Raw genomic sequence first — 15,052 nt, forward strand, 5'->3', positions numbered from 1 at the left:
CACCTCTCACTCACAAAGTCCTCTCAACAACAATCTGGAAGGGGTCAGGTTACTTTGGGGTGTTTATGCTGCAGTGCATGGTCCTGACCACCTCCACCCTTTTGTCAAACCTCCACCCTCCCCATCTACTCGGGTTATTTGGTTAGCTGCACAAACAAGACGAAGCAGAGCAGGGAAAGCCATCTCAACCAAAATAAAAAATAGTTTCGTCTTTGGAAATGATCTTCAAAATATTGCATTATAATATTTCCTGTGGTTTACCAAGAGCTTCCACTCATAAATATTTTAACTTACCGCTACAATGGTAATATACAGCAACATGTTTTAACAAAGATTTTTGGTATATCATAAAGAGAGGCCAGCCAAAGACCTTGAAGAAAAAAAAACAAAAAAACAACCTCTTACTCACAACATGACATTTTTTTTCCCCGCTAAACAACCAGGCAGACCACAGTTCTCAAATCCAGTTTTTTGGTACAGGTACTGTGCACAAGTAGAAAAACAAACACCTTAAAACTCTCCTGGACAGAGGACAACCAGGCCATTCTCCCCAGGGCCAAGTTGTGTCTTGAAATGTTACATTTGCCACCAGATATCAGGTGGCATCCTCCTCACACACACACACACACACACACACATAAACAAAGCAAACTCCTATAACCTAACTATGGACACTACAGACAGCACACCCTGTGATGGGAAGACCTTAAGAGGCTGACAGACTTTGGGACAAATACAGGTCACAGTCTAGGCATCAAATGGTTATACCACTAAGCAGTAGCATAACAGTATCAGGAGCTCTCAGTGCACCATCTCCACATTCTTTAAAAGTGACTGAGGTCTATACTGCCCAGATATTGCAGCCTAAGACCTGTCACCTTTGTAAAGACTGCTCGTGCAATCATTTAAAGCTATTTGTCTTATGTAAATAAGCTCATATCGGGGTCCACACTTTAGACCCAGACTAGAAAGCGTTTAAAAACATTTGCTACCAGGTATTGAGAGTTTTTTCTGTTAAATCAGTGTTTCGAGACAGCGACCATACAAACGATTCCTTAAAGCAATGAAACCGTATCACAGCCACATATTACTCCTTTAAAGCCTTGAAACCACATGTGAGAATTATAAAGGATCAAAACTGCATTAGATCAAAGAAAACGTAAGCCAAAGAAATAAAAAAAGAAAGTGGATATGAAGGTTCCGAAGGCCTGCAAGGCAGCACCTCTGGCAAAAACAGTTGAAATCAAAAGGTGTTGTAAAAGTTCCTCAGTAACAACAATCACAGTAAAGGCTAATATGCTATTAATAAGGAGTAAGTCAACAGTTAAAATATAAACATAGGTATGTGTTTTGGTTAGGAGTGTTTTAGGATCAAATAAGAACGTATACATGAAAACGTAGAGTGAGTTAAAATCACTCAGTTAAAGCTGTCTTTGCATTACCAATTGAGCAAGCGCACAGCCCAAACACAGTTCATTTTTGGCCATCTTAACGCTTGACTCTCTTGTAACGCCAACATTCATGGAGTTTGTTGCTGAAAAATCAAAGCAGGCAACAAGGTCAAAAAACAATGTTTAAAAGAAAAGAAATGAAGGTATGAAAAATAAAACAAAAATATTAACATAGTAGAAAACTTCATTTTAGTAAGTTTCTTTTTGGTGGTAGCAGAGGGATTAAATAATGATTGATGAAAAGGAAAAGAGAAGGAAGAAGAAAAGAGGAGGACCAAGATGGGTGGGGCTTTCACTGGGCCTTGGAGGCGGTGCTGATGGTGGAGGCGGGCACTGTTGCCGTGGTGACGGCATTGTGGTCTGCAGCGACATGCAGATTAAGGGCTCCGCCAGCCCCTGCAGCTCCTCCGGCCGAGACCAGGCTCACCGGGTTGCTGGTGAGCAGTGACAGGTTCTGCGGGTTGAGGAAGAGTGGTGCTGTCACCAGGTTCGGCGTGCTGCCAGCGTTGGCAAAAAGCAAGTTCCCACTGCCATCCAGAGAGGTGATGGGTAGAGTACCGCTTGAAGCCAGAGCTACGGAGAATGCAAAGTCAACAGAATTATCTGACTAATTAGAGGTTACCTTTTACATGGAATTTTTAATTTACCAAATGGCAAGCATAGTGCAATGGAAAGCATTTAAGCTTTACAGAGATTAAATAAAAAGCAAAGTTCTGTGGCTCCGTGGCATTTGTCCCTTGAAATGAACAGTTATGCTCATACCTACTTAGAAATAACATGTTCTAAATGTATCAGTCAGATTAAGGCCTCATCATAGCACAGAGACGGTGCTGGTTAAAGTGATAAATAACCTGCTATTGGCCTCTGATCAGAGTTGTGTCTCCCCTTACTTGTTTTGCTCGACCTTAATGCAGCTTTTGACACCATTAATCATAATATCCTCCTTGCTAGGAAATGTTGTTGAAAAAAGGGAGCAGCTCTCTCCTGGCATAGGTCTTATCTGACTGAATGCTATCATTTTGTTGATGTATGGTGAGTTCTCCACACTCTCTGAGGTAAAGTTTGGTGTTCCGCAAGAATCTGTCTTTTATGACTGAAATTATATGTAAACATTATATTAGCTTCCATTGCTATGCTGATGATACACAATTTAAGCAAAGCCAAATGAGAGATCAGCTTAAAAATGTTGAGAAGTGTATAAAGCGCATTAGACAGTGGATGCTTTTTAACTTCCTTCTGCTCAACTCGGATAAGATGGAAGACACTTTTACTAGGACTACATGCAGCTAGGAGTAAACTTTCTGATTACGTTGCATCTCTGGATGGTGTTTCTGTCTCAGTGTGTACAGCAAAGACCGTGGTGTGATTATTGACCCTAGGCTTTCCTTTAAGGCTAATGTGAATAATATTACCAGGATAGGCTTGTTTCACCTTAGAAATATTGCTGAAAATATGCCGTCGTTACAGGATGCAGAAAAAATAGTTTATGCTTTTGTTGCATCTAAATTAGACTATTGTAACGCGTTACTGTCTGGGTGTTCCGGTAAGTGCATAAACAAGTTTCAGTTAGTCTGGAATGCAGCAGCAAGAGTCCTTACTAGATCTAGAAAATATGACATCACTCCTGTTTTAATCAAAATACACTGACTCCCTATTAAATCTCGCATTGACTAAAATACTACTACTGAGGTATAAAGCACTTAACGGTCTTGCGCCACAGTATCTGAGTGAACTTCTGTACTATTTCGATCCCCATGCCTACTTAGTTTAAAAGGTACAGGCTATTTGTTGGTACCTCAAATAATAAAGACTACAGCAGGCGGCAGAGCTTTCTTTTATAAAGCCCCTCAGTTATGGAATTTCCGATTGTGTTCGGGACTCAGACACAGTCTCAGTGCTCAAGTTAAGGCTGATAACATTTATTTAGTCAAGCCTTTTATCAGTAGGTTTTTCTTAGGTTAAAGAGCAGATCTGTATGAGTGAGTGTGTCCTGTGAACTGGGATATTTGTATGCTGTCATCCCCTCACTCTAAAGCGTTCACTCAGGTTTGTTGATGGTGGTGTGGTGGGTCGTCTCTTATCCCAGAGTTCCCTCATGTCTGTGTTAACTTCTGGCTCTCCCTTTTAGTTATGCTGCCATAGTGAGTCTTGCACAGTGCAGTGGACTTTAATTAATGTCAACAGTCTGCTACACTGACTCAGGACTACAGTTTGCATTTGATCATTATCACTGCACACATCAACATCGTTTAGCTGTTATAAATGGACATCCTGTGCCTCCCAGATCAGGATGCATTTCCTCTTGAGTCTGGTTCCTCTCAAGGTTTCTTCCTTATGCTATCTTAGGGAGATTTTCCTTGCCACAGTCAACACTGACTTGCTCATTAGGGACAAACTTACACACTTATAAAGAACAAACATTCATTCTTTCTTACCACATTATCTGTGTAAAGATGCTTTTAGGCAATCCATTGTTAAAGCACTATACAAATAAAACATAATTGAACAGAATTATATGTGATGAAGAGTAATAATAAAATATCAGGTGTACTTGCCATTCCACACACCTTGGATAGTGGCTAGAGTACTGTTGCTCATCAGTGCTGGACTCAATGCACTGCCCAGACCACCAGGACCCAGACTCAGCAGAGCCCCACTAATTAGCACACACATAATAGAAAAAAACCTTTTTGGATGACTGACAGAATCATTCGGCTTTATGTGTAAATTGTAAATTTAAAGAAATACTTTTCTATGCAGTACCTCCTAACGTTAACTAACTTCTGCTACGTAACAAAAGACAAATAAATTAGTCAGTATGACTTAAATGCACTTACTAATCTAGATGCAATCTAGAAGACATTATGTCAAAATATTTCATAATTCCACATACCCAGGAGTGAACTGTGAAGAGGCCATGAGGCCTGGGTTGAGGCCGGCGGCTGCAGCCATGGCGGCAAGGCTGGCGCTGGTAGGCAGCTGTGCAGGTCCCTGTAGTGCAGCAGACAGGCTTGACGCAGCCACCATTACCTGGCCCGTGCCCAGTGTGTTCACCAGCGTAGTGGGTGCCTGGGTAATGGTGCTTGCTGACTCCTGAGTCACCACCGACTCAGCCGACATGGCCTGTGGCACACTGGGGGAGGGGCTAAGCGAGGGCGAAGAGGTTGCCGTGGTCATCGCGGGCATGGTGTAGATAGCGGATGCGGTTTTAGTAGTTGCCGAGCCCACAGTCGTGCCTGGATAAAGAACAGGACAGTGAGCTAATGATAGCACCAAACATGACAACATAAACCTAAACAAGAAACAGAACAGAAAAACAGACATGCCTTTCTGTGTCCTATAACTTCAAACACAGATCTTTAGCCATTACCAGTGGTTTGGTAAAGCTTACCAGCGAGTCCAATGCTGGAAATGCTTGTGCTGGTGAGAGGCAGAACAGGATTTACAGTCAGTGGGGTCGAGGTGCTACTAGTCACAAGACTGGCTGTGCTAGTCACCTATTAAAAAAAACAAAGGCAAAAACAAGACTTAGGAATGTTTAAAAACTTCTTAGTTACTAAAAACATAATATTTCATGCATACTTTAAATATCAACTTTTTTTTTTAATTAGCAACTCTGATCATTTAATGTACAATTCAGCGCACCAGGGGTGTGGATGGGGAAAAGATTGCTTTAATAGGGGTGCTGGCAGCACTGCCACTGCTGGGTGGGTTGATCCTCTTCTCTTTCTGCCGACGGTTGCAGAACCACACACGGATCACCTCCTTCTCCATGTTCAGCTGATCAGCGATCATGGTGATCTCCTCAGAGGTAGGTTTTTGGTTCTGCTTGAAGAGGACAAAAAGACGCCCTTTCAGCATAAGATAGCCACTGAAACTTTAAACACTCTTCCCACATCTCCCCTATTATTAAAAATAATAACAATAATTAAACTAAGAAAAAGCAGTGCTGACCAATTCAAACATTCCTCACCTCTAGAAAGCTCTTTTCTAAGGCCACTCTGATGTTGGTCTCGATGCTGGTTCTCTTCTTGCGACGGCGGTTGAGACCCTCCATGCCCAGCCCAGGGGAGCCAATAGAACTGGGGCTGGACAGGCCTTGGTCCGACGTCTGGTTCTCTGCACACACAGCACGTACAAACACACACAGACGGATATAAGTATCTGAAGCTACTGTAGCTCTAAAGTCCCAAACAAGTTCTTTATTCACCATGAACAGTTAAACGATAAGTGACCTTTGGGATTATTGTATAAATTGTCACAAGATGCTGTTAAAATTTCACTAAGTATTATTTAAAAATGCTCAACAGTTCAAGCTAAACAATGCATTAACTACAATGTAATTCCTCCATACTCTATTCAACCAGAGCAAAAGGGGATGCCAGAGTAGAGAAATACCTGCATCATTTAGCCACTTCTCCAACAGAGGCTTCAGCTTGCACATGTTTTTAAAGCTTAGGTTCAAGGCCTCAAAACGTGAAATGGTAGTTTGGCTGAAGTCATTTCCATAAAGCTTTCCCATAGCAAGGCCGACATCCCCCTTTAAATGTGTAGCACAAATGATCATGAAGACATGTTTCATACAAGTAGTTCAAGAACCTCACGTACACAAAATGTAAAATGTATATTTATAAAGCGGTTTACCTGAGTGAAGCCTAGTTTGATCCTCCTTTGTTTGAAGGTTTTGGCAAACTGCTCAAGTTCCTCCAGGTCACTGGGTTCCTCCAGACTGGGTGTTTCCAATCGCTTTGGTGTCGTCTGGTTGTGAGAGAGGGTCTGGATGGGGGTAGCTGCTATCGTTCGGGTCGGTGTTGCTGGCTAAACAGTAGAGATCAAGAAGGATATATATATATATATATATATATATATATATATATATATATATATATATATATATATGGCAAGAGAAACACAACCAGTATGTCATGTGACTACTCTAGCTTTACTGTGACCCTCTTTTCTCATAGTTTAAAACCGGGCCCTATTAGTTGTACATTGGCTATAGGTATGTCAAAACCCTTTTAAACTTCCATAAGTGCTTGCAACATTATTTTTCAAGGTTTGGAATTTTCTGACCTGTGTGGTAAGAGTGATGCTTGGCTGACTCTGCAGGAGGTTGGCTTGACTTTGAGGTAGTTGAGTAAGAAGATTCTGGGCTTGCAAGAGGCCTGTTAAAAATAGTAGTAAAAATAATAACTGTAATGTCCAGATGAAGAGGGCAGGTTCAGAGGTTAAAATGGGTGAGCACTTACTTTGCTGGCCCTGTGGTGTCTGTGAGATGATAAACTGCGCTGGCTGCAACTGGGCGGCAATTGGATGGCCTGGCTGGACAAGCACAAACTGCTGCAAGTTGAGGTTCTGCTGCTGGTGCAGCTGCTGCAACTGCTGTGACACACAAACAAAGGGAAAAAAAAACTGAGAGACAAAACACTTAGTCACTAGGATTAATGCCTGGGCTACAAGACCAATGTAACTTTTTCAATGGGATTGCACAGAACAATACATGGTTATCTGCATATTTTAGGAACAGCTGGCTATAATATTAGAAAAAAATAAATTCAATCTAACAAATAATAGATTGACAATGAATCATTATTATATCATATTACAAGGCCACAGCAATAGCATATTAATAACGATCCAAATTAAAATCTTCTTGGTCCTCTACACGCCAAATATTGTGTAAGTCCCCCTTGTGCTACCAAAACAGCTCTGTTCCATTGAGGCATGGATTTGACAATAACACTCAAAGTGACACTAAAACATTAGTAGCAGATCTAGAAGTCCTGCAAGTTGTAAGGTGGGGTGGCTTGTATTCTGAGGAATATGGAGGACCAGACAACACCTTAAACTCTTGGTAATGTTCCTCACATCATTTCTGAAGATTTTTTTTTCAGTGTAGCAGAAAGCATTATCCTACTGAAAGACTAGGGCATATTGCTGTCATGGTGGGTGTTTTTGTTTGAGAAGGTGTTATATGTCACTCTTTCCAAATAATTCACTGGACCCAAAGTTTTTAGAGCATCAGAGTGCCCCTTGCCTTGCCTTCTTGCCCATAGTGTACCCTAGCGCCAAATCTTAAATGCACAAAACTGTATTTATAGAAGCTTTCACCCAGGTGTCTACCCTTCACAATTTGGTCCTGGTCGCTTAGATACTTTCACATTTTTTTCTGTTTCTAAAACATTAACTTTAAAAACTGTACACTTGATATTCAAATGAATAAATATTCAATGTATCACTGTAATTCACTGCACCGGTCAGTGGTTGTAATTCTACAGCTGACTGATTTAGTACGACAAAATTTCATATTCATAAATTGAATTTATATATTTCAATATTGAGAACCATGGTTTAACAACTTTTACACATCTTCACATCATGTTGGTCAAATCAATACACTTAAAAAATTGATTAAGAAAAATAACAGTACTATAGATTATTGTAGAGTGCTTTGGTTGTTCTTACAGGTGTGATCTGAATGGGCTGAGAAAGTGGGATCTGTGTGATCGGAGTAGCAGCGGAGGCAGAGATACTCGCTCCTGTGGTGCTGCTCTGCTGGCTGGCCGAGTGCTGCTGCACAGCTGCGGCTAAAAGCTGCGCCTGAGCCTGCTGCAGCAACAACTGCTGTTGAGCTGGAGTCAGAGTCAACTGTAGAATGAGAGAAAGGGCGAGATGAATATAGTCAAGGAATTTTAGCAGAAGTTAGCAAAAAAAAGCTAGAGCACTCGAATGTGCATAAGATCTGACCTAAAAATAAATCAGTTTATTCCACCTTTAAAGTTATTCATCTACTATTTTAGCAGAGGGAAGAATTAATACTATGTTCTTAAGTAAAACATTCTGAATGCCTAACCTGACTTAATCGCCCAATCTTACCCATCAACCTGCCTGAGCCTGACTGTATAGAAAAACTTGGTGGATCAACTAAGAATTAGGACACGATCATAACATCAGTATGTTGATGACTGTTCACTGAATTACTATGCATCGTATCATTCAGATATGATTTAGATTTTTTAATTATTATTAAATTTTAATTTAAATAGATTTTATTAAATACTGACTAATTGAACTTTAGCCCAAAAAGCCGCATCTGTCACATGTACGCACTATACAAATGACGAAACACAGACTTTTCTATAGGGAATAGAGGGAAACAACTATGTGTAAACAATAGCTCCTTGGGCAGCATGCCACTAATGCCAGCTAGCTAACACCGTCCCACCCCAACAACCTGGCAATTGGAGCTAGGTCTGGGGTAGTGTACCCTGCTGGCTAAAGGCTAGATGCTTGAAGTACCCTCTGAATTACAATAAAGTCAAAACTCTCAATGTGGTCAGAGCTTACATTATTTACCTGTACTTCGGTAACTACAAAATGTACAAAAATGTTTCACAATCCTTTAATAACGTAGACAAGACTTCAGAATATTGTCCACATAGTCAAGATACTAAATGAGTATATGATGTAAGGAATCTGTATAAAATCCAGAAAGAGAAAAAGGGTTGTTTTTTTTGCATTAGAAAAAGAGACACAAAACAGACCCTAGACAGGGGGGTAGGGGCAAAGTATTAGCTTAAAACTTTTCATATTAGTTTGCATTAATGATGATTAAAAATACACTGCAGCCCTCTGAGACTTGAAGGGAAAAAGGAGGTGGGGTATGTTAATTAAAGAAACAGTTATGCAGTGCATGCAAATTCTGCACTAATTTGCATATTCACCACCATCTGTTTCCGAGCAACTGCAGAGCAGCTAATTAGCATATAGGCACAATTAATTTCCCTTATAAAAAAAAAAAAAAAAAGAGATAAAATCTTTTTTCTACTTGCATGTCTGTGAAGTGCTAATTTTGCATTTTCAACAAATCAAACATAATGTACTGCAAGACTGCTTGCCCACAACCACACACGCTCACACTTATTGACATGTGACAATCATATTAGATGTGTGAGCAGAGAGTCTAAAGCAGTCATTGACACATAGGATAATAATAGAGTCGGGCAGAAAGCTGTTTAGTCACTCAGAAAGGATATATCATGTCAGCAGAGAACAATGACCCTGGGGACATCTTGACATTCCTATGAGTTTGTATGCCTGTGGTCTGTGTGACTTAAATGCTTCTTTAGTTAGCTTTCATCAGACACAATTTTAATGTTTTATGCATGCATGTGATTTTTAAGAGAGAGAGAGAGAGAGAGAGAGAGAGAGAGAGAGCAAGGGCGGGAGAAAGACAAGTCAAAGTGTGATAAATAAATAGAGCTTGATAAAGAGAGAGAGAGCAAGAGTGAGAAAATGAGAGAAAGACTTTACCTGTTGAAGCAAGGCTTGTGCTTGTGCATTGGTGATTGCATTTGTTGTTTGCACCGTCTGCCTCTGAAAGTCCAGTCCGTTTGTTTGGGCACCTGGAGAGAGAGAAATGGGCGTCTGCTGAATAGATCAAAGCCACAAAATCCCCTTTCAACTGACATGACTTGTGCTCTCTCTTTCTGGAACGAAAGGTTTTCTGTGATAAATATGCAAAGGCATTCACTACTCTTCCTATGTTAGTTGTAATAAGAGGAGCAACACGACCATAAAACCAAAATATTTCACTCTGACTTTACTGCATAGGAAGCAAAAATATGTTAAAGATAGATTTGCATATAAAGAGTACAGAAGCATGAAAGCTTCTCCAAATGACAAATATCAATAAGTCCAAGCAGTGCATTTTCAAACATAGTCAAATGAATAATAATTCATTAAAACATAAATACAAAAATAAATTTAGAGGCAAACCAATTGAGCCTTTAACTAGTTTGGGCAGGTAACTTACCTGTGTTTCCGTCCCCACTCTCCATTGCACATTTATTTGTTTCTGACGGATTACTCATTCTAGAATCTGAAAGAAACAGAGACAGGCTTGACTAAACCTTCCCCCTGTGTCATCAGCTCTGACCTCGAACTAAACATGCCATGATGTCATCATAAGTAGGTTCATCGTTGCAAACCCTTTCCGCATTTTATTATATAAAATTCAACACAGGGCTGTATTTAGTCGCCAGTTAAATGACATAAAGAACACTTAGTGTTGTGCATGACCTCCTCATATTGATTATTGCAGCACACACGTGCACACACACACACATCGCACTCACCAGAAACAGCTGCACCTGTTCTCTCAAGCATGGTCTCTGTAAGCATCCACAACTGTCTCACACGTCCCACGAAAGCAGAATACAACCCAGAACAGCACAGACTTCTCTTCCTGAGATACTTATACACCAGTAAAACCACCAAAAAGAATACCAACAGACAATTACAGACTACAGCTGTATAATGCACAGTCGAGTTCAGCTAAGCCTAAAGAGAAGACTGCACTTCCTCTCCTGATCTCTTTCTCTCACTTATCCCTCCTCACTCCCTCTCTCACTTACTGCCATGATCGTCACAACCAGACTGTGAAAAAAGTTTTTTTTTCCCCCAGAATATAGAGCAGAAACAAAGAGTGCAGCTGGCAGTGCCCATAATGAAGCGTAATCAGTATTCAGCTGATTAAAGTCGTATGCAAATTCGCCCCTGCCTCGTTAGCACAGCAACACTTTGAAGTCCTGCAAGCAATTCATTCCACACAGCACTCTGAAAGCTTTCTGCATAATTTACATTTTTCATAAATATTTATCATCTCATTAGCATATTAATTGGATGGCTTTTGGAGGGGAAAAGAAGGGGAAAGAAATAACCTCTACACATCAGCACAATAGCTCACTGGAACCCACACAGGTCCAATTACCAGCAGTGAGCTGCGTTTAGAATCGATACATGGCACATGGACTCACAAAATTAAAAGTGAGGCATTTTAATTATTTTTATATATAAAAAAAAATATACTACATATAGCTTAATTATAATTTACATTGATTTCCTTTTTCCCCCAACTGTCGTGCTCCAAGACAGAGAGCCTGCCTTAAGATCCTTCTTCATCATCATCACATTCCCCTTATAACTTTAACACACTTGACTGATCAAATCCCACCAATTCTGCAGCCTTAATTCTATCATGGGGCACTATGATTAGCATACCCAGATTAGCTTCAGCTCTCATTAGCAGTTCTTTTAAGAACTTAATTCACTTTTGTAAATTACTTTGCCAGAAGACTTAGTGAATGTTAATTCATATACTTTATTAAGCAAATGTAAGTGCTGAAAGTATGAAATGGTGTACCTGCAACTACTCCGATAACGCATCATTCCAATGCTGTGTTTGATTTGTACGGTCTAAATTAGATAACACGCCGAAGGTTAACAAATCCCACACTGCTTTACTTTGTCTGTAGTACTCACTTCAAAGTAATGGTGCCAAACTTCAGTCTGAAAAACATTGTTAAAAACAAGCGGAAAATAGCTCTCTCTCATCTTTACAAGCTGTCAGAGCACTGATATTATGCAAATATCTTAATTTGCAGAATTCAGAATTATGGAATTTTTAATATGGAACTCATTAGTCGTGTTTTATTGAAAGGCAGACTGAATGCCACAAAGAAGATAAACAGTGTTGAGAATTTCAGTATGAGTAACCATGGACACAGAATATTAATTGCATGCAAATGATCCATTTGAATTCAATTACAGAGACTTTCTAGTCGAAAAAATAGGGTGGGCACATCATAGCCATCAAGGACGTTCAAGCGTAATATGCATAAAATAATTAATATTGCAGAGTTTTTGTTGCACTTCACATGGCTCAAAAACACTATGGGTTGTACAAGGCGGTGTGACATTTGGTAACTGTAAATCCTACATTACATATAAAAACTTAAGATTGGAGCTTAAAAATAGGGGTAAATCTATAATTGGTGACTGTAATCACTACATTAACAGCAAGTTAGATTATCAACTTTAGATGTCAAGATTTGCAACGAGCTGTAGAATTACAAGACTATATGAAAATACAGAAACAATAAAAACGTGACTCATATCTTCATCTTTTCACTGCTTTTTAAACCCTATAAAAGAGAGCTAATATGCATTACATAGAATTACTGTGTAATTACAACAACTGGAAAATTAATAATTAAAATGATTGCCGTTTTAATTATAGAGCATTCCATTTGGCACCAAAAAACCCCCCAAAACTTTAATCTGTTTATCTGTGGAACACTTACAAACTTACAACTAAGTATTTTTCCACTTTGGAACAATAACATAGTCCAAACATACAATTATTACACTATCTAGCACAGTCTAATTATTAGCTTAAGATTTATGGTTTCTCTATTTGATAAACATATAACAATCTTTAATTAGTCTTGACAGCAAACTGTTTACCAGAAAATGAACAGAAATGAAATGAACGCACTCATAAGACATCCGTAATTTGATAATTTATTTTTGTTTGAGGGGGGGGACGACTCAAAAATATGCTTCGGAAATATTTGGATTGACTTTTTTCTTCTTCTTAAGGGATAAGTCTTTATTTGTTTTTTTTTTACCATATGGCCACACCTGATGCAGCTAATGAATGGCCTGATAAGCTCATACATTGAGGAAAGAGGATACAGCAAAAAAGAGATCCCAAGTATATGTATTTAATTCTTCCATATATCAACCTTATATATAAATCAAACCTTATATACATAATCATATCAATCAACACCTCATGCAAAAAGATTGCATTTTTATTTCTCAGTCCTGCCAGTGTTACAAAATGATCCTTCACACCAGAGCCCCATTATATCCCACTCTATAGTAAATTCATAATGGCAGCACAATTACCTGCTTTCACTCGACACTCATTCTACATGTCACAGCCTGCTTTTCACATTTTGGGGGAAAAAAAATATTTTTTATGGAATACACATTTTCCAACCCACCCCCAAAACACTGAGTGCCACTTGTTTCAAAGATCCTACAATGTGTCTCCTAAAACCAATCCTTCACAAAAGCCGTGTGTGAACACCAACGTGTTGTAGCACGTTCAAGCCAGAACTCGGCTCTGTAAAAAGAACAACTGTAAACCAGCGTCTCTCTCTCTCTCTCCTTCCTTTTCTACATTTTCGTGACACCTCCAGCAAATTAGACTTTCTAATGAGAACCCAGTTGCTAATCAAGTCGAGGTTTATGCATTTATTCGGGCCAATGGTAAACAAACGCCTCCCCTCCGGCAACCACACAACAGCCGACCGCTTTCCACAGCAGCGACTCTGGAGGGGGGAATAAACCTGTACCGGGGGAAGGGAGGGAGGAAGGGGGCATTTATGGTGACTATTGTTATTATTTAGATGCATTTTAGGGTTAATGGAACCAAACAAGCACTCAGTGTCGTGTCTGAAGAAAAATAAAAGAAATGCACAAACAGAGTGTCGGAGGCCTGATTGAAATCCTGGGCACTGGAAGGCGCTAGCTGGCCTGCTACATATGCAGCAGGAACAACAGCTGCGCATTATGCAGGCCAGCCGATGAGGGTTCAATGTCCACGGAGAGAACCCAGTGTCTGGAAAACGCCAAGGAAAAAAAATGGCTGAAATGTGCAACCAAACACTGAAACATTGTCATGCCTTCTGGATCGCGTTATAAGCTCGCAGTTATAGAGCGATCATAATAATAATATTATAACGCAGGATCAGAGGAACGTGAATAGGAGTGCTGGTTATCAGGCTTGCATTGTTCTTGTATTGTTGTGTGCGTGTATATGTAACATGCGATAATGCGTTTTGTACCACGGTGTGTGTGCGCGCGTGCGTGTGCGCGCTCTTATAGAATATGCTGAAGAGCGCATTCTCCTCCGGCAGGCCCGCATGAATAACGCACAAGACGGGTTTGCACAAAGGCACCCAAAAAAAAATCACAACCACACACACACACACACACACACACACACTGACTGCACTGACACGGCGCACGTTTTGACTAAACACATTACGCACAGTCGCCGGCTCATTGCGGCTGAATGAATATGCAAAGCTACAGTACAAAAACACACACACACACTCGCGCACACGCACACAAAGCGGCTGTATTAGCATTTAGCCTGCTAGCTACTCATAACATTGGATATGATCCTGACACAAGATGCATCCGATCGACCCATGCCGCCGATTGACTATTAATAAAATATGCTAAACTGTGGCGCTTTTGCACGCAGGCGCTATGAATATGTATAGTGCACCAGCAAACACGGCTCTAAATCATACACAATTTTTTTTTTTTTTTTTGGCAACGCAAAAAAACCCCGTCTCAGAGCTCTCGCACTCTCACACACATATGCAGGCGCGCACACACACACACACACACACGCTCACACACACACACACTGAATTAATCCGCCGGACGGGATAAAAAGCCGCCGCGGGTTTGGTCGTGAAGGCGCGGCGGCGGCGGATCCCCGACACGCTCGTTTTTGCGCGCCGGCTTTCGTGCTCGTGTGGCCCGCGAGAAAGAGCGTTTGAATACGAATATGAATATGTAAAATGCAGTAATGATTACCTGGTGCTGAACTCTCATCTTGACTCGCTGCTCCTCCGTCCGCCATTTTGAATATTTAAGGTGAAATCCCAACCCTACACAAACACAGTCCCGGTAGAGCGCCCCATTGAAGCGCAGAGACTCGACTCGCGTTT

The 15,052-nt window shown here is 40.4% G+C and overlaps 1 protein-coding gene across 12 annotated transcripts; it reads right to left on the minus strand.

Moving 5' to 3' along the window:
• Positions 1–1,173: 1,173 nt before the first annotated feature.
• pou2f1b (POU class 2 homeobox 1b) lies at positions 1,174–15,038 on the minus strand. Of its 12 annotated transcripts, none has more exons than XM_046844864.1 (14): positions 14,919–15,011; positions 10,270–10,335; positions 9,768–9,859; positions 7,920–8,102; positions 6,704–6,836; positions 6,528–6,619; positions 6,096–6,269; positions 5,850–5,991; positions 5,425–5,579; positions 5,097–5,279; positions 4,843–4,948; positions 4,345–4,687; positions 4,019–4,107; positions 1,174–2,024 (listed from the first exon to the last, which is right to left on the minus strand). In XM_046844864.1, exons 1-14 carry the CDS (start codon positions 14,962–14,964, stop codon positions 1,744–1,746), a joined length of 2,085 nt encoding a protein of 694 aa, XP_046700820.1. In that variant the 5' UTR covers positions 14,965–15,011; the 3' UTR covers positions 1,174–1,743. The 12 variants fall into 12 exon arrangements, with proteins under 12 accessions (XP_046700820.1, XP_046700810.1, XP_046700818.1 ...); XM_046844854.1 differs by having other exon boundaries at positions 4,007–4,107; XM_046844862.1 differs by lacking the exon at positions 14,919–15,011 and adding an exon at positions 10,592–12,353 and having other exon boundaries at positions 5,097–5,276; positions 5,425–5,570.
• Between the last annotated feature and the right edge of the window lie 14 nt (positions 15,039–15,052).

The sequence above is a fragment of the Silurus meridionalis genome, chromosome 3 (genome assembly GCF_014805685.1).
Source record: "Silurus meridionalis isolate SWU-2019-XX chromosome 3, ASM1480568v1, whole genome shotgun sequence".
In the NCBI taxonomy this organism is placed as follows: Eukaryota; Metazoa; Chordata; class Actinopteri; order Siluriformes; family Siluridae; genus Silurus; species Silurus meridionalis.